General features: G+C 57.8%; 2 protein-coding genes across 5 annotated transcripts in view; one reads left to right on the forward strand and one right to left on the reverse strand.

The window, feature by feature from the left end:
- PDE6D (phosphodiesterase 6D) overlaps positions 1-750 on the forward strand; it is a 34,855-nt gene extending 34,105 nt beyond the window's left edge. For both annotated transcript variants that reach the window (XM_053985853.1, XM_053985854.1), the window contains exon 5: positions 118-750. In XM_053985853.1, coding sequence (XP_053841828.1) covers positions 118-199 — 82 coding nt within the window. In that variant the 3' untranslated portion in view covers positions 200-750. The remainder of the gene's footprint in view (positions 1-117) is intronic.
- A 10,853-nt stretch (positions 751-11,603) lies between these two features.
- Positions 11,604-20,602, reverse strand: PTMA (prothymosin alpha). Of its 3 annotated transcripts, none has more exons than XM_053985858.1 (5): positions 20,454-20,602; positions 16,317-16,388; positions 15,551-15,644; positions 12,918-12,991; positions 11,604-12,470 (listed from the first exon to the last, which is right to left on the reverse strand). In XM_053985858.1, the coding sequence occupies exons 1-5, from the start codon at positions 20,496-20,498 to the stop codon at positions 12,423-12,425; spliced, it is 333 nt and encodes a 110-aa protein (XP_053841833.1). In that variant the 5' UTR covers positions 20,499-20,602; the 3' UTR covers positions 11,604-12,422. The 3 variants fall into 3 exon arrangements, with proteins under 3 accessions (XP_053841833.1, XP_053841834.1, XP_053841832.1); XM_053985859.1 differs by having other exon boundaries at positions 15,557-15,647; XM_053985857.1 differs by having other exon boundaries at positions 15,551-15,647.
- Positions 20,603-21,820: the final 1,218 nt, after the last annotated feature.

The raw sequence follows: 21,820 nt of genomic DNA on the forward strand, positions 1-21,820 counted from the left end.
AGGTCAGGTTGTCGGGTGGTCAGGGTGGGAGTCCAGGCTTGTGAGAGGGTGGAGAGCAGCAATCACTGTCCATGCATCCTTCTAATGCCTCTTCTTTCTCCTTCTTTCCTCCTGCAGTGGTAATGTTATTATAGAAACCAAATTCTATGACGATGATCTTCTCGTAAGCACTTCCAGAGTGAGACTTTTCTACGTTTGAGATGGGGCTTTTTGGAGCTGTTTTAGTTTTCCTCCATACAGTTCTTGGTGCAGAACCCCCCTGACTATCCAGTGGAAGACACTCCTGTAGGCAGTGACCCTGGGGACCAGCTCAACGTGGGTTGTGACCTTTGCCCATCAGTTCTTTTGCTTTCTTCTCTGACAAGACCAGACCAAATCCTCAGAGATGGGGCCATCTGCTTAGCGATGCCCTCAGGAAGAGAGGCTGCCTCTGAACACAGGCAAACAATGGTCATGCAGAACCAATACTGTAAATTTATGTTAGTCTCATCCTTTCTACTTCTCTGGACCCTGGTATAATCTCCCATTTCCACTCACACCAAACTCTCAATGCTTTGATTTTGGGATTAAGTTAACCTTTTCATTTTTTTCATGTTGTAGATTTTTATCCTTTCGCTGGATTTCTGTGTAACTGGTCCACACATCCTCTTACCCCAAACTTGTAAAATAGACTGTGATATCACCTAATGTAATTAAAACAAATTTCTCAATTAAAACATTCCTACCGTCCAAAGAAGGGAAAAAATGTCAGTTTCATGTGTTTTCCTTTCTGTTACAAAAATGTACCTCAGCAGGCACAAACTCCTATCACTCAAGCCAGCAGCAGAACAGGGCTTTCCACTGGTCTGCCCTTCCCACAACCCCCATCTCTGTTCTCTTCCTCCAACTGGCTGTATCAGAAAGGTGTCCTGACTTCTCTGACCAAGGCTTCTCCTTGGCCTCCCATCTGTCTGTTAATCCTTTGGGGCCAATTGTCCCCTTGTCACCAGTTTCTCGAGCAGCACTGCACACTGTTCTGCTTTTCCAAGTGCCTGGGGACACTCAAGCCCCTCTGGAAAACCCATGTCCCCCTGAGCCCACCAGCATCACTCCTGTACTGGGCTGGGCTCCCTGGAGCTCCACTGGGGCTGCAGTTGCTGACACCGACACTCCCCACGTGTGGAGGCTTCAGTGACACACAGCAGCACTTTTTCTGTGACAGATTTCTCCAGCCCTGCTGGCACTTTTCCCTGCAGTTTGTAATCAGCTCTAGCATGTGGACATTGTGGGAAGGGGCACCTTCAGCTTCTGCTCCTGAACATCACAGGCAGCTGTGTAATCACTCGATGCCTTGGTCAGCCTGTCCTGTTGCTGGGCTTGAGATCCTCAGAGCCACAGGGAAATGAAAGGCATCATTTCACATCCTGGATTAGCCACTGGGTGTGTGTGGGAGGGATACAGAGTAGATATTGTTTAGGGGGTTTGAAGTTGGACCATTAATCCCCATTAGCCATGACAGCAACTTTCTCACCAGACCTCACTGATGGATCCCAACCTGTGGCACCTGCAGGGCAGAGTCTTGTTGGCAGTGTGACCCACCCTATGCCAGGCTTCAAACAGAGACATCAACCAAAACTGCACCCAGCAGAACAACAGCCAGTGAGGGTGGGACCTCTCTCTGAGACACAAAGGTATCCAAAAAGGAAAAATAAAAAAGGTTGAAAGTCTTGAGAGCAGGTGCCTTTGTGTTGTAAGGCAGACACCCTGCTAGACCCACTGCTGGAGGTGTCCAGCAGAGACAGGGAGCAGGCACCACCTCTGCCAAGCTCAGCTACAACCAAGGACTGACCCAGAGCACAGGGACAGATGCTCTCAGTGGTTCTGAGTCTGCCCTGCTGCCTTTTCCTTCTAATGGCCAGTCATATCCTGGGCTGCATCCAAAGCAGCACAGCCAGCAGGTCAAGGGAGATGATTCTCCCCCTCTATCCCACTCTCATGAGACCCCATCTGGAGTGCTGCATCCAGCCCTGGGGTGTTAGTACAGAAAAGACACAGACCTGATGGAGGAGGTGCAGAGAAGGCCACAAAAACGATCAGAGGGAAGGGTCAGCTTGCCAGTGAAGATAGGCTGAGACAGCTGTGGTTGTTCAGCCTGGAGAAGGCTCCAGAGAAACCATTTTGCAGACTTCCAGTACTTGTAGGGCCTGTAAGAGATGGGAACAGACTTTTTAGTAGGGCCCGTAGCTATAGGACAAGGGGCGATGGCTTTAAACTCAAGGAGGATCAATTTAGATTAGATACAAGGAGGGAATTTTTTAGGGTGAGGGTGGTGAAACACTGGAACAGGTTGCCCAGATCAGCTCAGATCAGTGGATCAGCACCTGACCTGGTTGGAGATGTCCCAGCTCAAGGCAGGGGGGGTTGGACCAGGTGACCTTTAAAAGTCCTTTCCAACCCACTTCATTCTGTGAGACAAGCTGTGAATTCCCACACCCCCTTAACCTCCCCGGCGCCTGCGGGACGCGCTCCCTGCGGGGCCGCTCATGCTGGAGGCTCCGCGGGGCTTCAAGTGGCCACCGACACGCGTGGCTGAGGCTCCCGCCGGGTGAGCAGCCCTGGCAGAGGGTCCCGGAGGGACGCGGTGCCTGAGACGGCCCGGGGGGGCCTCCGGAGCCCCTTCCCTCCGCGGCCGCGCCCGCCCTGCCCGGGCCGGCCCAGTCCGCCCAGTCGGAGCCGGCGGGCCCCGCTAGCACGGGTCACTGCCGCCCTCCAGTGGCTCCGTGGGGAATAGCCGGGAGCGGCTCGCCCGCTCCTGTCCTGAGCAGCCTCTCCCAGAACCTGCCCCAGTGCCGGCATCAGCCTCCCTGAAGAACCGGGGGAGCAAACGGCCGGGCCGTAGGGCAGGGGTGACACTGGTGTCTGAGCAGCCACCACCCAAAACTCAGGCAAAGGGCCCCGAGGTGCTCGGAGCCCGTTCTTGGCCCAGGCAGCTGCAGGTACCCTTCCCTGTGAGGCTGATGGGATTTGGGAGCCCTGGGAGAAGGGGCAGGAGACACGGCCATGTCCCATGCCCAAGGCCCAAGCATGGCACAGTCAGATCTTGGCTGCCTTGCATGGGACAGCAAAGGTGCCAGTGAAGGGAAGAGTGGGGCTGGAAAGCGAGAGAGGAGGAGGTCAGGGGTGCGTGTGTCCCCTCTGCCACCAACCATCCATGTCCCTGTGGTAGTTCTGGCTGCAACCTGAGGGCAGTTTCATGCCGCTCTCTGTAAAGTTTGGGGGTCACAAGTGAGTGCAACACAGCAATTCCTCCTCTTATTTACTAAATTCCCACCTGGAAGTTCACAGGCTTGGCAGGCATCTCTGGGCCACCAAGCTGCCCCCAGCCAGGTCCATGTGCAGGGCTGTGCACGAGGGAAAAGCTCCGTGGTGGAAGAGAGGCAACCTTGGCAAGGGCAGGAGACCTGGCAAAGGCCCCTAAGGAGCCTCTCACTACGCAGGACCTTGCCCAAAGCTCAGGCCACTCACGAAACCCCTGGCTCACTTGGAGCTGCTGCCTCCAGACACTTGCTGGAGTTTTCGGCATCGAGCCGGCCAAGCAGCGCTGGGGAGAGGAACTGGCCGGGTTCGGCAGCCGCCGCTGCGGGTGAATCCCAGCCGGCAGCCGCGACCTTCCCGGCTGTTCGCAGCCGGGGCGTTCCGGCCTCGACAGCTCCGAGGGCGGGCACCGCTGCCTCCCGGCCGCCGGCACACGCGGGGCACTTGTTTCTGCGAGAGCCTCGAGGCACGGAACGTGCTCGGCAGGCGGCTCCCTGCCAGATGGAAAGTCGCCACAGGGGACTCGTCCCCCACCTCGGGAGGGCTGTGAGCCACCCTGGCAGCCTTGGAAACCTGGCGGTGAGAGCAGAGCCTGGCACGCAGTCAGGGGCCACACATCGGAAGCGGAGAGAGCTGTGCACAGCTTGGGGGGCTGGCACACAGAGATTTGGGGTGAAGGTCCATCCTTACTACCCTCCAGCCTGGGTGCACTCCAAGCTGGGCTGTTGCACAGCAGCGGGGCAGCGAGGGAGAAAGGTGATGCACAACAGCCTTTTGGCTTCACGGGAGCTCTCTGCATCGTTTTGAGGTCCATCACACCACAAGGCTCCCTGAAGCACGGCTGATGGCAATGGAACCACCCCGCGATGGCTGCAGGGCTGGCTGTGGAGCAGGACCCTGCACCGGATGTATGAGATTCTTCCCTGTGTGCTGCCAGGAAGGTGAGGGGAACAGGGCCGGCTCCTCCTCTCCACGCAAGCACCAGGCTCTCACACCCTCCAGGCTGTCACCCAGCCCGGCTGCTGTGGGAGCCCTCAGCTGCCCGCCCGCCTGGCAGAGCCACCGGGGCTCCCGCTGGCGCGTGCCCCAAATCTGCCCCGCCCGATTAAGGCTCAGGCGGGGCGGCAGAGCCATCCTAATGTGGTTAATGAGCTGGTTCATGAAAGTTGCTGCCGAACAAAAGGCGCACAAACAGCCCAGGGCCACGTTATGTTCGCTGTCTGCTTTGCTACTCTTACCTTCCCGCAGGTGCCGGTGGCACGGGCAGGGCGTGGGGACGGCGAGCAGAGAGCCGTGGCGAGGGGCAGCAACGGGGTCAGCAGCATCTCATCCCATCCCACCCAGTGCCATCCAATTCAGCTGCACTGGGAGGAGACAGGAGGCATAGGAAGGTCTGAGTCCCTCTGCTCCTTTTTGGGGGGCACAGATCCCGCCCCTGGGTTGCCAAATCAGAGCGGGCAGAGCCCCAAGCAGGCACTCAACCACTTGGACACAGGGGTTTCACTGCCAGGTGACTTGAGCACAGTTCCATTTCTCCCCAAGGACAGGAGGAGGGCAGCTGGAGCAAATACAGGATTCAAAACACCCTTTTTTTGGTCCAAGGTGTCCAATTCCTCCTGCCCTAAGGAGCCTCTGGTCACCCACCCTCAGTGCTACAGGGCCTGGGTGCAATCCCTGTTGGGGCTCAGCAGCTGCCTCACCCAGTGCCGGTCTGACATCCACATCCACAGCAGTACTCCAAGAGAGGGGCCAACTATCACCATGGTCCCTTTGGAATATCATTCCATCCTTATGGCATCCAGCTCTGTGCCAAAATCTTTCCTGCACCACCCCCCTACACCAGAATCCTGCCTGCTCTCCCGGCACCTCAGTGCCAGGCAGGGTGCGGAGTGGCAGACACCCAGAAGGGGTGACAGCTGAGACAAGCAGGGGACACAGAGCAAAGGGACGAGAGGACAGTGTAATGGTGCTGGGGCCCTGGTGTCCCCAAAGCCAGGCTGGAAAGGTCTGACATTGCCCTGAATGTGAGAAAGGGGAACAGTGACAAGTCGTGGGAAGGGATCACGCTCTCACCAGGTATGGAAGATGGGCCCCAAGAAGCTGATGGGGATGCAGGAGTGACCTGAAGGCCCTGAGGGTGGGGGACTGACAATGCAGGAGCCACCTGGCTGATAGAGAAGCAAGTGCTCCATGGAGAGAGCAGAGGCCCAATTTCCATGGGAGGAGGTGTCAAACCCGGCAGCTGAGGCCAGATACATTTGGCTCAGGAACTGGGAATGTCTGTGCCCCTTGATGTTTCCCGGAATCCTTGCAGGAAATTCCCTGGCACAGAGCAGGAGCGCGGGGGAGGTAGTTCCGGCTGCCCGGGGCCAGCAGCCACGCTGTGCCGCCTGTTCATGCCCATCACCACCAGCCTGGCCGGCTTTCCTGGCAGGTTGGCCTTGGCAGCACGACCCAGGACAGGGTCCTGGCGTGTCCCCACGGCGCTGCCGTGGCTCTCTGGGCTTCCCCATCCCGCAGCACTAGATGGTGCTGCAAGACAGCGCTGCTGCCCGGCTGCGCAGCGCGGGGGCCGGGCGCGGAGGACGCTGCTTCTGGTCACCGCCTCGGCCGGGAGAGCCACCGGGGGCCAGCTCGGGCCGGCCCCACAGCTGCAGGCCGGCGGGTCACCCGGGGTGGGACGTGCCACCAGCTGTGCCCCAGGAGAGGAGCGGCCCTACCTGTGGGCTGGACATGCTGTTCCTCAGGGCAGCCCGGAGCTGGGATGAGGTGTCCCAGCATATCCACGGGCACCGACACCTCCGTGCCTCACACCTGCCTTCATCCCTCTTTCGACCATGTTCCTGCCAAGCTGGGGATGCACAAGTCCCCAGGGCCGCAGCAAACAGGCCGGTGGGGCTTCCCACGGCCACACACAGTCCCCAGCCTTTGCTGGGGACCTGTCAGCTCTGAGGGGTGCCCATGGCCATCCCACGGAGCTGCACAGAGTGCAGGGAGCACCAGCTCTAGTCCCTGCTTGGGGACAGGTGTCCCATGCTCATCTCTTCCCATGGCACAGTCCCACAGTCCCGGTCCTGCCTGCCGCTCACTTCCCCAGACCCTGCTCCAGAGCTGCAGCCTTCTTCCACAGTCCATCCCAGGGATGGAGCTTCAGGCTGGGGGTGTCCCCAGGGAAGCAGCACATCCTCACCTTGGGAATAAGGATAAGGGGGATTAGCCCAAGATGGGAAACCAGCCAGTCCCTGGAATTGTTGTGGTTTGTTTCAACCAAAATTGGCTCTGCAGCCTGCACTGCACCATCCCTGCAGGGGCTGCACCCCACAGCAGCTGCTCTGAGCCCTTGTGTGCCCTCAGGGCCTCACCTGGTGGCAGAGACAACCCAGTGCAGGCTCTCCAGCCCCACACAGGACCACACTCCTGCCACTCCAGAGAGGGCATTTAGAGCCACATCCCTTCTCTGCCTGTGGATCTAGGGTCTGGCAGTGCCCTGCTGCTGGACAGGGAGCAGGTGCCTTGTACTTGCCATGGGTCATTGTCCTCCTCAGCGTGGTCTGTGGGTCACATGCCCAGTGAGCACTGGAGTCTCCAGCTTTGGGCACAAGCTGCAGCCCCCCTCACACCTCCTGCCCCGAACCCTGACAGAGGGGTGCTGCTTCCCAGCTCCCTGATGGAGCAGGGCCAGGGGCCTGCTCTGCCTGCAGCAAAGGAGAGGAACCCAAGGAGATGCCCACAAAGCCCAGGGCAGAGTGAGCTGGAGGACCCACATCCCCACCCAACACCCAGGCAGAGCCCCTCGCCTTCAGGCCTCTCTGTGGGTAGGAAAGGACACATGTAAAGATCCCATCCCTGTGGGTTCTCCAAGAGCAAATCAGATTGTGCTTTCTCAACCCCCAGCTGTTCCCCTTGCACTGTGCTTTCTTACAAACAGAATGCAGGATCCTCTCCAGGCCCACATCTGCTCTGAAGGACAGCACTGGACACTTACGCCAAGGTCTCTTCCTGGCCCTCACACAGCACAGCACTGTGGAGTGGCCTCTGAGCCCACCAAGCCCTGCTTGCCCACCACCCCTCCTTCTGGGGCTCCCCAGTCAGCCATGAACAGGAGTCACAGCGCTCAGCAGGGTTTGCAAAGCTGAGGGTCTCTCTCAGCCCTTCCTTCTGTTCTCCTGCCCTTTGGAGAGAATCAACTCAGCCAGAGAAGATGGAGCAGCCACAGGCACAAGGATGGAGGATTCACAGGGTCTGCACAGGAGGAGCTCCAGGCACCCCAGCTCTGCTCCCTCTCCAAGGCTCCCACCCCCAGAGGGGGAGAGGATTGAGGTGGTGGCCCCAAGAAGACCTGGCAGTGGGGTAAACACCCAGCTGCGTTTCAGAGCTCAAGGACCTCTATGGGGCTGGGGACGGCCAGGTCCCTCCAACTGCCAAGTCGGGGCCCAGGGACAGAACTGCCCTGGCTCACTGCGGGGGACAGGCTGTGGGGACACAGCGGCCAGGGACGAGACAGGAACGAGATGTCCCACATCTTCAGGCTCTTCAACCTAGGCTGGTCTTCCCTGCCCACACCAGGCAGCTCTTGAGGCAAGTGCACAAACGTTCCTGAGCCATTTAGGAGGCACATACTTGTTGGGTTGAGCCATCACTGGCTAAGGCCCTGGCCTTCCACAGCCCACTCCTGAGGGGCCTATTCCAATTGGACACCTCACATACTGAGCCAGGTGGCAATTGCTCCACCACAGGAGCAGCTCTTCATGTCTATTTTCAACAGCAACCACTCAAAATTGCTTCTGTGTTTGTGAGCTGGAGGAATCACGCCTGGAAGGCAGTTTCACTCGTCAGTCTCTTAAGTTGATGCCAATTATTTGCCCAGTAACTGCCAAATGCCAGATACCAAACTACACCAGTAACCAACCCCAGCCTGTGTCTTGCTTGCAGTCCAAGCCCTGCATTCCCCAAAAGCAGGTTCTCCACCAAGCCCCCAAGGTGCTCCAAATTTCATGAGGGTTGTCGAGATGCAACAAAAAGTTTTGGATGAGCCTAACCAAAAGCTACAGCTGGTGCTCCACTGGAGTGATGCGCATCAGGCCAACCACATGGGAGTTGCTCTCAGTCCACCTGGTTGTTGAGGCCGCACAAAGGTGGCTTCAGCTGAGGTCTAGACACAGCGGAATCCTTGGGAAGGGCTGCCCTTGGTTTAAGTGGCCACCAGAGCACACTGGCACAGCCTGAGTCCCTCCTGGCGCGTACGAGGCTCTCCTGATGCTCCCTCCTGCAGCTCTCCCGATAATTCATGTGGGAGTTACCTCGCCCATCTTCAGAGGTCAGCAGCCAGCCAACACACCTCAGGACAGCTTCATCCACTTGCCTCCACAGTCTCCAGGACCAGTGTGATCAACAGTTCAAGCAGGATTCGGATCCCTCATGACATGTGGTGTCTGCAGGCGAGGGGCGGCGCTGGCAGTTCTGCTCTGCAGGTCACAGTTGAACGTGTGACCTGTGACACAGCTCTGGGTGAGGGCCCCAGCACCACTCCGTGCCTGAAGGCACACGATGGCTGCATGCTCTTCACCTTCTGTCCTGGGCGTCAGCCCCCACAGAGCCCAGCTGTGGCCTCCAGGCAGAGCTGGGATCATCTCCTGAACATCTGAGGCAGGTGAAACTCTCCAGCTCCCAGTGGGCAGAACCTGGCACATGGCCAACTCCTCAGAAGACCATCTCCAAGATCTTCACAGGCACTTTCAGCTGGCACGAGTCCTGCAAGCCTTCTCCTGCTGGGGGGACCTGCTGCTCCTGGTCCCTGTCCCAAGACATTACCCAGGTCAGCAGTCCCTTGAGCAGTCTGGATTCACTCGGCCCTGTGGCACTGGGCACCAAAAAACCACCGTGTTTCACCTACATCCTTCCAGGACCCTGCAGGTGGGAGCCTTTTTCAGAGGAAACACCTCCAACAGGACCACAACTCCTCCATCCTGGGATGACCCCAACTGCTGGCACAGCCCAGCAGCTGAAGGGCCTTTATAGCTCCTGGCAGGGTGTGGCTGCCCCTGATTAGCTGGGACAGGCGGCAGGCAGCAGCTCCTGATTGGCTCAACACGGTCCCCCTCGCGCTGTGATTGGTGGGCTGCTGCTGCAGGGGCTGAGGCAGCAGCAGAGACAAGTGGCAGCACGTGGTTGGCTGTGGGGTGTAGTGCGAGGTGGCAGCACGTGATTGGTCAGAACAGAGTGTTGCTTGGTTGCGATTGGTGGAGGCAGCATGAGGCCGGAAGAGCCAGGTGGCAGCACATGATTGGCTGCTTGGCTGAGCCGCCACGTGCGGATTGGCTGGGAGCCCTGCGAGGGTCCGTGCACTGAGCTGTGCCTCAGCCCGGCCCTGGCACCACCAGAGCACCCCAGGGTCGCGGGGGGGGCAGGGGCAGCCAGAGCCACTGGGAGCAAGGCACGCGAGGGTAGGGATGGGGTGCAGAAACACCAGGGCACCCACGGGTGAGGAAGTGGGGCTCGCCCTCGCCATCACCACTGGCTGCAGGGCTCGCAGCAGGCAGGTGTAGAGCAGGAGCTGCAGGGCTGGGGGTCGCTCTGACCTGCCCACACAGCCCTGGCTGCTCCATGCCCTACCCAACATTAGTATGCCCACCTGGGAGGCTGGGGGCAGCCTCCTCTTTTACCCCACACCAAAATGGACCATACGACCCAAGACCAGCAGGTTTTTGGGGGGCTGTAGGGCAAACAAGTCCTTCTCTGCAATGGGGACAGTAAGGGCACTGCTCCCCCTCTCCACCCCCTGGGCCCTCACACCAGTTTTGTGTGTGCGAGGTCCCATTTCAGGGACACCTGGAGCCAGCCACCTTGTCTACACAGCTGCAGGAGCTTATTTGAATAATTTGCCTTGCAAATCTACAAGTACCAGCTTGAGTCTTGCACCTTGAGCACCCAGGAGCATGGGGCAGCTGTGCTAAGGACACAAGGATGTGGACGCGACTTCCAGCACTGCACAACAAAGCCCCACCCAGGCGCACGGTGACACTGAGCAGAACCGTTTGCCACTCCCATGGGAGGACTGGATAACCAAACCTAGAGCTGCCTCCAGCCCTGCCACAAGCTCCCCTCACCCAGGCAGGGCTGGATAGGGCCTGTGCATGGAGGCAGTAAATCTGATAAGCTATCAGCTAGCACTATTCAGTGGATAATTAAGGTGTAAGTGTAGAATAAGTGACCTGGCTGCTCCTGGGGATCAGGAGAGGCTGTGACCCTTGCAGCCAGTGCATTAAATGCACATCGGTTCATCTTTAAAAAAAAAAAAAAAAAAAAGTAAAATAGGAATCATGCCCCAGCATCCGAACACTGACTGCTGGGATTGCAGCGTGAGAGGAGGAGACGAGACCATCTGGTGAGGCTTTGGCACAGCCTGAATCAGTAGGGAAAGGGGACTCCCTGGAGCCAGGGCGAGGGTCTGGGAGCACAGATACAAAGCAGGTTCTTGCAAACGAACTCCACACACACCTGGCAGAGCAGGCTGAGCTTTTCCAAGCTCCAACACCCTGGAGGAGGAAAAATGAGTTGGAAGGTTAGGAGCAAAGCAGCAGAGGCTAAGGCTAAATTACGGCCATTTTGATTTGTTAGAGCATACAGACAAACCTGAGCCTGTCTCCCCCAAGTCCCAAACCTTCAACTTGACACCCCAGAAATTGCTGGGTGGCCAGTGCAGGCTGGAGCAGTCCCCCAGGACCAATTCTGGTTGAAGCCAATCCCTGCTGACACTGACTCCTGCCCCACTGCCAGCAACACTCAAACAAGCCCCAAGGGAGGGAAGGCATTTACAGACTGAGCCATCCCTACCCTACAACCAGGGGTCAATCACCTGCAGCAGATACTGCTGGGAAGGATTTTGAGGATGGGTTTCTCATCCCCACTACACAAGCCAAACAATCCGCAACGAATTTGGCTGCGGACAGAATTGCTGAGCAAACCATACCCAGGCCTCCACACTCCCTGTCCATGTTTCCCAGTCTAACCCATCCCTACCTTTTGCCAAGGGCAGCCAGAGCATGCAGGATCATGCACAGGCCATGCTGGGGACACTGGTGCAGCTCTCCACAGGAATACAGCCATGGAAAAACACTGTCTCCCCAACCACCACAGCAGCAGGGGGACAGCACAGCCCCCAGACCCTCCCCATCAACACCCTGCACCCCTCTCTCTCTTCCCAGCCCAAGTCCAAAGCAAAGAAAGAAAGGAGATAAAGAAGGGAAGAAAGAAATAAAAAACTAAAACAAATGAAAACTAAAACAAAAAGCAGCAGTTGGGAGGCAGCCTTGTTAGGACAACTCAGCAAAATAAAATTCCGGTTTATTGTTGGACAACATTGTTTCACACATACATCAAACAGGCCAAAAAAAAAAGAAAAAATAAAAATAAACAGCAACTTCATAGACAGAAAAAAAAAAAAAAAGAAAACCTTTTTATCTTTGGCCTTGCCACCTCATACAAACCACGATCTATGGTACAGCTAAAGTACATACACAAAAAAAGTTACTGGAATGCTCAGAATAAGATTGTAATTTCTTTTTTTTTTTTTTTGCATTTTTGTCTTTTTTAATTTTTTTTTTTACAAGGTTTTGTTTTATTCTCCTTTGAGATAATGGTTTGGGCCTGGTCACACCACAAGTAAAGTCAGAGATAGGTAACAAGAGAGATATACACTTCAAAGCCCCCCTTTTGGTCAATCCGAGATCACTTAAAAATGGCGGACCTCCTAACAATATGTACAAAAATATAAAATGTAAATAAAAAATACAAACAAATTCTCCTTTAAAGTACTTTTAAGAAAGAAAGCAGGGCCTTGAAGTTTTGGTGCTTGGGGGGGGAGAGGGTTGGTGGGGGAAGGGGGGTTTTTCTCTCCCCGCTAACGGGCGAATCATTTCCATGTTCGTTGAGTGGCAGCGCCGCGCCGGGGGGCGGGGACGGGGTTCACTCTACTTGGTGAGGATGACCACGGCGGAGGGGGGAGGAAGGGGGTGTGTGAGGGAAAGGGGGCTGCAACGGGAGTCCCAAGGGTGAAGAGGACGCGCTGGCCTTTTTTTGTTGGTTTGTTTTCCTCCTTATTTAAAAAAAAAAAAAATTTTTTTTGCTGCCTAGTCATCTTCATCAGTTTTCTGCTTCTTGGGATCGACGTCGTCATCCTAGGGGGAAAGCAAAGCCATCAGGAGAGGGGATGGGGAGTGGGGCTGCTGGGGGCAGGCAAGAGTCACCCCAAGGCAGGGGAGTTTGGGGTCCCCCTCCTGCCTCACGGACAAGGTCTGAGCACCACAGGTGTTTCCCTCCCTCAGGCAAAATGCTCTCTTTTCAAGGAGCCCCTGAGTGCCCCCACCCCACCGAGGCCTGCCATGAGCATTCCAGGTCTCCCCAGCCCAGGGCTCCGCTGGGCAGGAGCAGACACTCTCCTAACCAGGCCAGTGTATAAAGAGAACTGGGCTGTGTCCCTGGAGAGACTTGGGGAGCACACAGGCAGAGCATCCCAGCCCCAGAGTTAAGCCCAGTCCAGCCCTTCTGGCCCCACTGACACCTTCTCCCCCTCCCAAGCCCTCTGGGGACATGTGTGGCTCTGAGGGGCTGCCTACTCTTCCTACCTCATCATCCTCAGCTGCCCGTTTGCCTGTGGCTCCCTCAGCTTCGTCATCGTCATCACCATCCTCTTCCTCACCTGCATGGAGTACAAAGGGCAGAAATGTGAGACCCTCTGGGAGAGTTCCAGTACCACACAACTCCCCTCTGGGTTTAATCCTGTCTCACCCCCACACTGTGATGCCATGTCCCCCATCTCCCCAGGTGGCACAGACTCTGCTCAGGACAAGAGGTGACAGAGGACACTATGGCTTTCTGGCCATTCCCAAAATGACCTGACCCACCAAAGGGAAAATAAGGATTGGCAGCCTCAAGTCTGATTCACACTGCATTTGTAACACAGACAGTGAGATGGCAAAACCACCACCTACCACAAGTGCCGAAATCACGGCAAAAATGGGGGGGAAAAAAAAGAGAGGAAAAAACTCTTTCTAGTGGCTGCTCTGCCTAACCACTCCAGATTACTTCTGCTTCCCTTCGCAGCTATTAGTCCATCTTTAATGAGTTAAGAGAGCCAGAACGCATTAGTTCTGAGTCAGAACACTTTCTAATTATCAGAACAGCAAACAAATGCTTCCAACTTATCTTACAGCCAGCCAGGAGGATGAGCAGCGAGCTCTGGGCTTTGACCCACTTTGAGCTCAAATAGGCCAGTGGATCAGAACGACTGAGTCCATCACCTTTGGCCAGTTTTGGGGGCTCAGGGGCAAGCCCAGAGGCAGAACAGCTTCTCAGCTGTCGAGACAAGTCTCTTGTGTAACAGGAGACCCTACTAAAACTTAGAGAGTTAAGGTCAGTAAGCTGGCTTTAAACCACTGCCATGAGCCACACGTATGGGCAGCCTGGAGAGCCGGGGGGATTAAGGTCAGCCCATCCTCCCTTCCCCTCTCCCGACGTGTGCCCAGCTGCGGTGTAGCCCATGCAGCGGGAAGGGCCAAGATTAGCTCCCAGTGATGGATCAACACCCCGGCAGCCATCACATGCACTGGGCTGGCCGGCAGGTCAGGTGACAGTGCCAAGCTGATTGGGAGCATTTTTAGTTCTTTGAGCTGCTTTAAGCAAAGCAAATAATGAGATGGGATGGAGAGATGCGAGAGGAAAATATACCCTCAAGCTCTCCTCTGCTGTCAAGCCCCGGGAGTTTGGCTGCAAGTCTTGGCTAAAAAAGCTGATGCAAGCTGGACTTGCTGCCTTTAAATCTCTCTCCTGCAGTGCTCAGGTGCAGCTCTCAGGCAGGGATCGCCCGAGGGCAGCAAGCACGGACAGAGCCCGTGCCAGCAGTCAGAGCCTGTGCCGGATCCCCGCAAGGCAGCGGCGTCTCCAGACACCGTGTGCCAAATCGTGCCTGTGTTTGGTGAGCTGGGAAGAGCAGGGCTGGCACTGCGGGACCAAAGCTCTCTGGGTTTGTCACAGCAGTATCCAAGCAACACTTCCACCCCGCACACACGCCTGCAGCACACGCATCCTCCCTGCTCCTGCCTGAGAGGAGCGGGGAGAGCCACGTATGCCCAATCTCATCCACCCTCAAGTAAGGCTGGGGGGTAAATGGGCTCAGGACAGCACATAGCAGTGCTGCATCTGTCCTCAGGGGTTAAAACCACAAGTTAAAGAGGGTCACAATTCCCAGCTGTTCCTAGTGAAGCAATTCCTACTGAAGGGCACAGCAGGCTGCTGAGAGAGTGCTACCCCAAAGGAGGTGGCTTTCCCAGCTCACACTTTCAGAATAAGCACTGGTTTAATGGTCATTAAATTTTCAGCCCTGTCCCTATATCCCAAAACTAACCAGCAGGTTAGTAGGTCAGCACGTAAACCAAAAATTCACAGGGGATTAACCTAGTAACAGATAATCAGGGGCCCCGAGTTCATCTCAGCATAACAAGAAAGATTTTCTCCTAGCCTTAACAAGCGATAAAAATAAACAATGTTATTCATCCAAGCAGATCTTGGGGAAAAAAAATAATAGCAGGGAGGATGAGAAGTGATTCGGCAAGTCACTGCTGCCAAAACCCATATCTAGGCTAGGTCAGGTCAGGAAGCAGCAGAGGGCAGGCAGGGGGACACGGGACACTGCAGCCATAGAAGGTTCAAAGCAAGCCTATCTACTTCCAGCTGGAGGATCAGGTAAGAGCCACAGGTTCCTCTGCTCGTTTCTACACTGCATCCAGCCTGGGAAAGAGGGCTGCATGAGCCTCTCATCATGCTGCTCCATGAACAAGCATGGTGACACGTCCTCTGTGCCTTGGCCAAGGCATGGTCACCCAGGGCTGTCCCTGTCCCACTGGTCAGCGCTGGTGTCCGCAGCAGCAGCTGTGCTCACAGGAGTCAAGGGCAGATTTTACTACTCGCACGGAAGGGCTAATGCGCTTATTCAGCGCCGCGGTAAGGTGCCGTCTGGCCAGAGGGAGGGAGGAAGGAATCTGCCCTCAACCTGCTGGAAGGGATTCAAGGCTGACTTCACTCCCAGCAGCAGTGGCTCAGGCAAGCAAGGAAGGAGTGAGCCTGGCTGGCAGGCAGGAGCTCTCTGCCCACAGCCGCGAGGGGGAGATGCTGCTCTCTGCTCGCCTCCGCTTCCTGGGAGCCTGCTGTCCAGAGCAGGATACTGCTGTGGGATAGGGGTGGGGGGAACAAACAAAGTTACCATCACCCTCTTCCTCCTCGTCCTCTTCTTCACCACCTTCCTCCTCTTCTTCGTCTACTTCGTTGTCAGCCTCCTGCTCGCCGTTTTCCTCATTCTCCTTGGCAAGACAAAACATCACTTAAAAAAAAATGCACTGGGAAAGGGAAAAGGTGGAAGAGACATTCAGCACAAGTGCGTGTTCCCACCTTTCCTGCCGAAAGCAAAGCACCAGCCCACTGGAGCCCTGGGCACACACCCTGCTTTCTGCTTGCCTCCACGCAACCCAGACAGCCCAGGCATGAAGGATCAAGCCCACAGTAACTTGGGGCTGCAGCTTTGAGACAAAGCCTCTAATGGCTCTCATGACACATTGAAATGTGGCACAGTGTTTTTCCCCCAGCATGTTAAAAGAGGAAACCAACCAGTTTACTTGTACATGATGATGTATTTCCCAGCTCAACTGGTTGTAACACTGTAAATCCTAGTGGGTTTTAAAACTTGTTTCCTCTTTATCCTTGCCCAGGGAAGAGTTGGTACTGGACAGGCTCACACAGCTGTCAGGGAGGGAATCCAAGCCCAGCCCTTCTCTTCTGCACACACATGAACGGCCCACAGGCTGGGAGTGTCTGCAAAACGTGAAGCACCAAAGGCTGGAGGGCTTCGCAGGGCTCAGGGCTGCTATTTACAGGGATCCCCTCTCAACAGTGCTAGGGACAAACTTGCAGTAAAAGCAAGAAGAGAACAAAAAGACAGACTGCCTCTCCCAGCAGATAGCAGCCATACTCACAGCATTGCCGTTAGCTGGTGCATCTCTGCCATTTTCTGTTTCTTCAACAACTTCCTTCTTCTCTTTTAGATCCTGGAAGGAGCAGAAAAGCAGAGAAGTCACCCCAATTCCAGGTGTGTGGGTCAGAGAAGTTGCAGATCAAGTGTGAAAAACACAGTCTGAGAGCGAGAGCAGGCGCTGGTTTCTCTTCGTACAGATTTGTTCTGTGATTTGGTCGCCACGTTCTGGCTCCTCCTTGGGAACGGGAAAACATGGGGGCGAATCTCAATCCAAGTCAGCCTTGCCAGAGCAGCCCTCTAAAAAAGAGACTGCTCTGTTTCACCTCTGAGCTCCCAAACAGACAGAGCTGGCGGCCTGCATATATGTCCAAGAGCAGCAGAGCTGGCTGATTGCCCATCTTAGCACAGTCCACGCAAGCTCCTGCAATGCCATGGAGAGCCGGCAGCCCTGTCCAAAGGATGGGCTCCGCCGTCCTGGGGCTGCGGGCATCCACGGCTGCTCAGTGCCTTCACAGCAGGAACAAATCCCAGAGACTCATTAGCAGAGGCTGTGGTCTCTGCCCTGCCTAGTGAAAATCATACGGCAAATATTACACGCCTGGTCTTTCTCACAGCAGCAGAGAGGAGGCTCCAGCATCCAGCTCACAGCTTAAAGTGTAACAGGATGGGGTGGGGGAAGAAGTCTATTTTTACACTGCTCCAAGAGCCATGCCTGGCTAGTTTGGTTCAAGCCTCCACCGCGAGCAGAGTGGGAACTTGTGTGTTTTTGCTATTGATCACTGTCAAAATGTCATGCCAAGTCGCTCAGCAAACAGGCTGAAAGGATCCAACTTTATGTTCCCGCATTAAGAACACTTGGATTTAACACTGGCATCTCTGCTTGCATCCTCCTCCCCCCTTCTGTTCCTCCATCAACTGGAGTGAGATCCTTCAGCACAGTGAGCACTACCCCAGCCAAGGAAAGCAGGGAGGCCTTTCCCCAGGGCCAGCAGCACAGCCACAGCCGGCTTCAGCAGCGACCATGAGGTGTTTAATAGTTGCTGGAAGCTCCTGCTCCACTGTGGTGGCTTCTCCCCCTCCTGCCGGCGCTTTGCAGCTGCCGGCAGGCACTTTCACTCCCTGGGAGCCACTGCCTCGTGGGAGAACGGCAGGGAAGAGCATGGCCCTGGCTCTGCTAGTGTGATCACTGCTTCCTTCTGGGAGGGTTTCTACCGCCCTGCAGACTGCGCAGGAGGCAGCACAGGCATTTTAGACCACCAGGTTACTTAAATAGACAGATGCTGCTTCCAGAGGCACCCACAGGCTGCCAGTGCACTGAGGAAAGACTTTCCCTGGAACAAAGCTTTGAGGGGGGACAACACCTGTTGATCAAACCTCACCTAAGCAAACCAACCCAAGAGTCTGGAGTAGAACGAACACACAAGCTCCCTTCCTCCTTTCACTGCTGACACACAAATCCCAGGCCACCTCCTCCACACTGCCGAGTTCCACCACAGCTTTACACTGTCAGTGGCTTCCACTGCCCTGTTCCCTGGAGACTGATCACAACCATTTGGCCTCTTATGCATCACTGGGCGACAGCTGCTGCATCACACCAGGCACATGGGCACAAGGGCAACAAAGCAGTTCCCACGTTAAACAGAGCAAATCAAGCAGTCAGAATTTCCACCTCTCAATGTGGCCAACACTTCTTTTTAAAAGAAGTCGTTGACAAACTGCAAGTAATTCTCCCAGTGAAGGAACAGCTCATTCTTGGGCATTCTAGCTGGACAGATCTCCAGCCCTGACCTTTACTGCATCACTGAAAATGCTCTCAGTTTAACCACCATCATGATGCCAGGTCATGAAGTTTGTGGTAGCAACAGGGTTGCAGAGAGCATCAGATTCCCCCTTTTCCTTTCTCAGTCCAACACAAACAGATATGCGCAGGAGCATCCAGACCAAGGGCCGGTGCAGCAGAACTGCTCCGGCGCCAAGACTAGGACAGAGCCTCTAATTATAGGTGTGTCAGGGCTGTTTGTCTATGGAATGAATAGCAGCGGTGTAGAGCCGCATACCACCGGCTCAGAAAGCTCTACCTTCTGCCCTGCTCTCGGCTCGCTTCCGCCTGTGGGAAGCGGGGGAAATCAGGACCCGGGGACGACAGAGGCACCGCCGCAGCCCGCGCCTCCCGCCGCCAGGGGGCTCACCCGCGCCGCCACGCGCGCGGCCGCCATTCAAACCGCGCGCCACTCTCCGCGTCCCGCTGATTGGCCGGCGGCCAGCGCGGCGCCCCGCGGGCTGCCGGGAGCTGTAGTCCCGGCGGGGGCGGCGCGGCAGACTCCGGCTCCCAGGCCCGCACGTGGTGGGCGCCCCGCGGCACCGGCCGGGGGCGGCGCCCGGGCGGGGCGGGAACCCCCTTCCCCCCCCCATCCCCGCCTCCCGGGAGCGTTCCGGACGGCGAGGCGGGACGAGAGCGAGCGGCCTCGGTTCCTCCGCGTTTCTGAGGTGTGGGGGGGTCACCTTGCCGCCGTGCGCGCCTCCGCCCGCCCTGCAGCGCGGACCCTTGTTCGCTCCCAGGAGGGTGAGCCAGAGACGAGGCCCCTTCCCGCACGCGGTAAAAAAGGGCAGGGGAAGGTTAACGGCAAACTTGGCCCCGTTCCCTCGGGGAAGGATGGGGATCGACCCGCCTCGCCGCTTCCCGGCAGCGGGAGAGCCGGAGGCGGCGGGGACCAAGCCGCGGCCCCGGAACGGAGACAGGGCAGGCGGGATGGGGGCATGGCTGCGGGAGCGGGAAACAGAAGTGAAATCGAAATGTGCCAGAAACGGCGTTTTGTTGGTTGTTTTTTATAAACCCTCCTCCCAGTCGGATTTCCCCCCCCCGCCCCAGCCGCGCTTTCCCCGGGAGCGGCGCGACCCGGGGCCACTCGGGGCGCAGGGTAAGGAGGCCGCGGGGCACGTCCCCCGCAGCCTTCTCACGCATTGGCCCCGGTCGGGTCCCCTCGCAACTTTTCCGGCCGTGGCCCCGGGCTCAACGGGGCGCACCGCGGCCGCTCGGGGAGCGCAGTCCCCCCGGGGGACGCTCCGCCGCGACTCGCAGACAAAGGCGTGCGCCGGGAGCCGCAGCGGGGACTCCCGGGAGAGTCTCTCCCGGCTGGAACCGGCGCTCCCCAACCGCTTCCCATCACCTCTAGCAGCGACTCACAAAGTTATCACAGCTGCGAGGAGCTCGGGTCAGGGCCGGCGCCCTCAGCCCCGCCGCCCCAGCACACCGGGGCATCTCCTATTGCGGGGGTACCCCCATCGGGGTAACTCCAAAAATAACAAAAGCCCCGCCGGAACAGCTCAGGATTACCCCCTACTCCTCTTCACCTCCGAAATAGTAACTCCCAATACGGGGCAGTACCTAAACCGCAAATGCCCCCCCCCGTCCTTCCGGGGGGTAACGCCGAAAAAAACAACTGTGTGTCGTCCCCCCCCACCCCCGACTCCAGGGATAACACCGCCACAGCAGACGCCCCTCCCGCATGAACCGGGCGCAACTCCGAAATAGCAACCACCCGCCCACCCCGGTTTTCGGCAGCAACTCCACAACAGACACTGCGCCCCCCCCCACCGTGCGTGTTCCGGAGCGCTTCCCCCCACATCCCCCCGCAGCGTCGGGGCCGAGCGGAACACAAGTTTGACGGGGCTGTCAAGCTCCTGCACCGCGGATTGAATGAGCGAGCGCTGCCGGGTGCCGAGGCACTGCCGTGCGTGTACCCCCCCGGCTCGCCGAACCCCTCCGCAGCGGGATAGCCAGCTACTGTCCTAAGGAAAGGCAGGAGGGAGCGGGACGCGGAGCGGCGGGGCTCGGCAGCACCAGCAAAGGCGGCGAGCACGTTTCCCGCACACTGTAGACAAAGGAACGGCGCTGGCAGCCCCGTACGGCGAGCGCGGCGGCACCGGCTCCGCACCGCGCCGCGCCGCCAACTTCAACGCGAAGGACGGAGGGGGAAGGGGGAGAAACGAGGGGGCGGGACAGGCAGGGGAGAAAAAAAAAAAAAAATTCCGATAAAAAAAAAACAAAAAGGGAAAAACCAAAAATCGCTCGGAAAAAAATATTAAAAGAGGGGCAAAAATAGCCGTGGAGCAGGGCGCGAGGCGGCGGGTCGCTCACCTTGGCGGAGATTTCAGCGCTGGTGTCCACGGCCGCGTCGGACATGGCGGGGGCGTGCGGGGCTGTGTCGCGCGGGGCTGCGGCGGCGCGGGCGGGCGGGCAGAACAATGCCAAGATGGCTTTGCGCGAGCCAGTGGGAACTCACGCGGCGCCGCCGGGCCTCTTATAGAGCCGGGGGGCGGCGCGCGCGCTGCCCCGCGCCGCGCCCCATTGGCCGCGCGCGCCGCGGCCGCCGGGCGCCCATTGGCCGCGGCGCAAACAATGGGGCACGGCCGCTTAAAGGAGCCGGCGAGCGCCGCCACTGCGGCGATGAGTTGGGCCCGGTCTCAGCGTGGCGGGCGCAGAGGGGCGCAGAGCCACGCCCCCCCCTCGCGCTACCTCCGCCCCCGCCGCCTCCGCCCCGCCCCTCCCGCCGAGTTAGGCGGCGGGCGGGAGTGAGGGGGGGAGCTCCCGCCGCGCCTGCGGAGGGGAAATAATAAGAGTTAAAAATAATAACAGTAATGCGGGAGAACCGGCGCTGCCCTACCCCAGCCGCGCTCCCACAGGGCCGCCGGTGGTCCCGGGGCAGCCCCATCCCTTCGGTACCTCGCTATCCCCCCTCGTTCCCTGTGTTTTCGGCGCCCCGCGGAAACTTTGGCCACAACAACCGCGGCCGCCCCTGGGGGGAACGGGGAGGGGCGGCCCGCCCTGCCTGCCGCGCAGAAATGCGGGATTCCCACCCGTTTGCTTATTTTACAGTAAAGAAAAAACGTCCCCAAGCTGCTTCTACTTCCCCCCCCACCCCACCCCAACCTTCTGCGAGTTCAGGCTTTGAAGCGCACCAGGAGCTTTCCTGTGCTCCCCATCCGCCGCTCCCTGTTATATACGGCCGTGCCCTTCGCGCCGCGCCCGCGGGCACCGCGACCGCATCTGTCCCCCCTCACACCGCGGGGTAACAGGGCACCGACGCAGCGAGCGAGGGGACTCAGCCACACTCAAGATGGCGCCGAGAGCCCTTCGTGGGGCGACCACACGGTGTTGCCATCCCCTGGGAGCCGCTCCGTCGCCCACAACGGCCCCGGGGGCGAGACAGAGCCGCGCGTGAATGGTCCCCGGTGCGGAAAGCGCGAATCAAGGGGTGAAGGGGTGGGAAAAACGCCCCTCCAGACGGAGCACAGGGGGGCTGCCACACTCAACATGGCCGCCGAACCGAGGCAGACCTTGTCCTCGGAGGGCGGGATATAGGCATCGAGCAATGTGGATTGGTCAGCAGCGGCAGGCGAACGCTGTACTGACGCTTTGCGGCTTCTTATTGGCTGAGCTGCCTATCTGTCTACGGCGAAGTGGTTTTGAAAACCCGGAGGCGGCTCGGGGCGGAGCTGTGGAGC

The sequence above is a fragment of the Vidua macroura genome, chromosome 10 (assembly GCF_024509145.1).
Source record: "Vidua macroura isolate BioBank_ID:100142 chromosome 10, ASM2450914v1, whole genome shotgun sequence".
In the NCBI taxonomy this organism is placed as follows: Eukaryota; Metazoa; Chordata; class Aves; order Passeriformes; family Viduidae; genus Vidua; species Vidua macroura.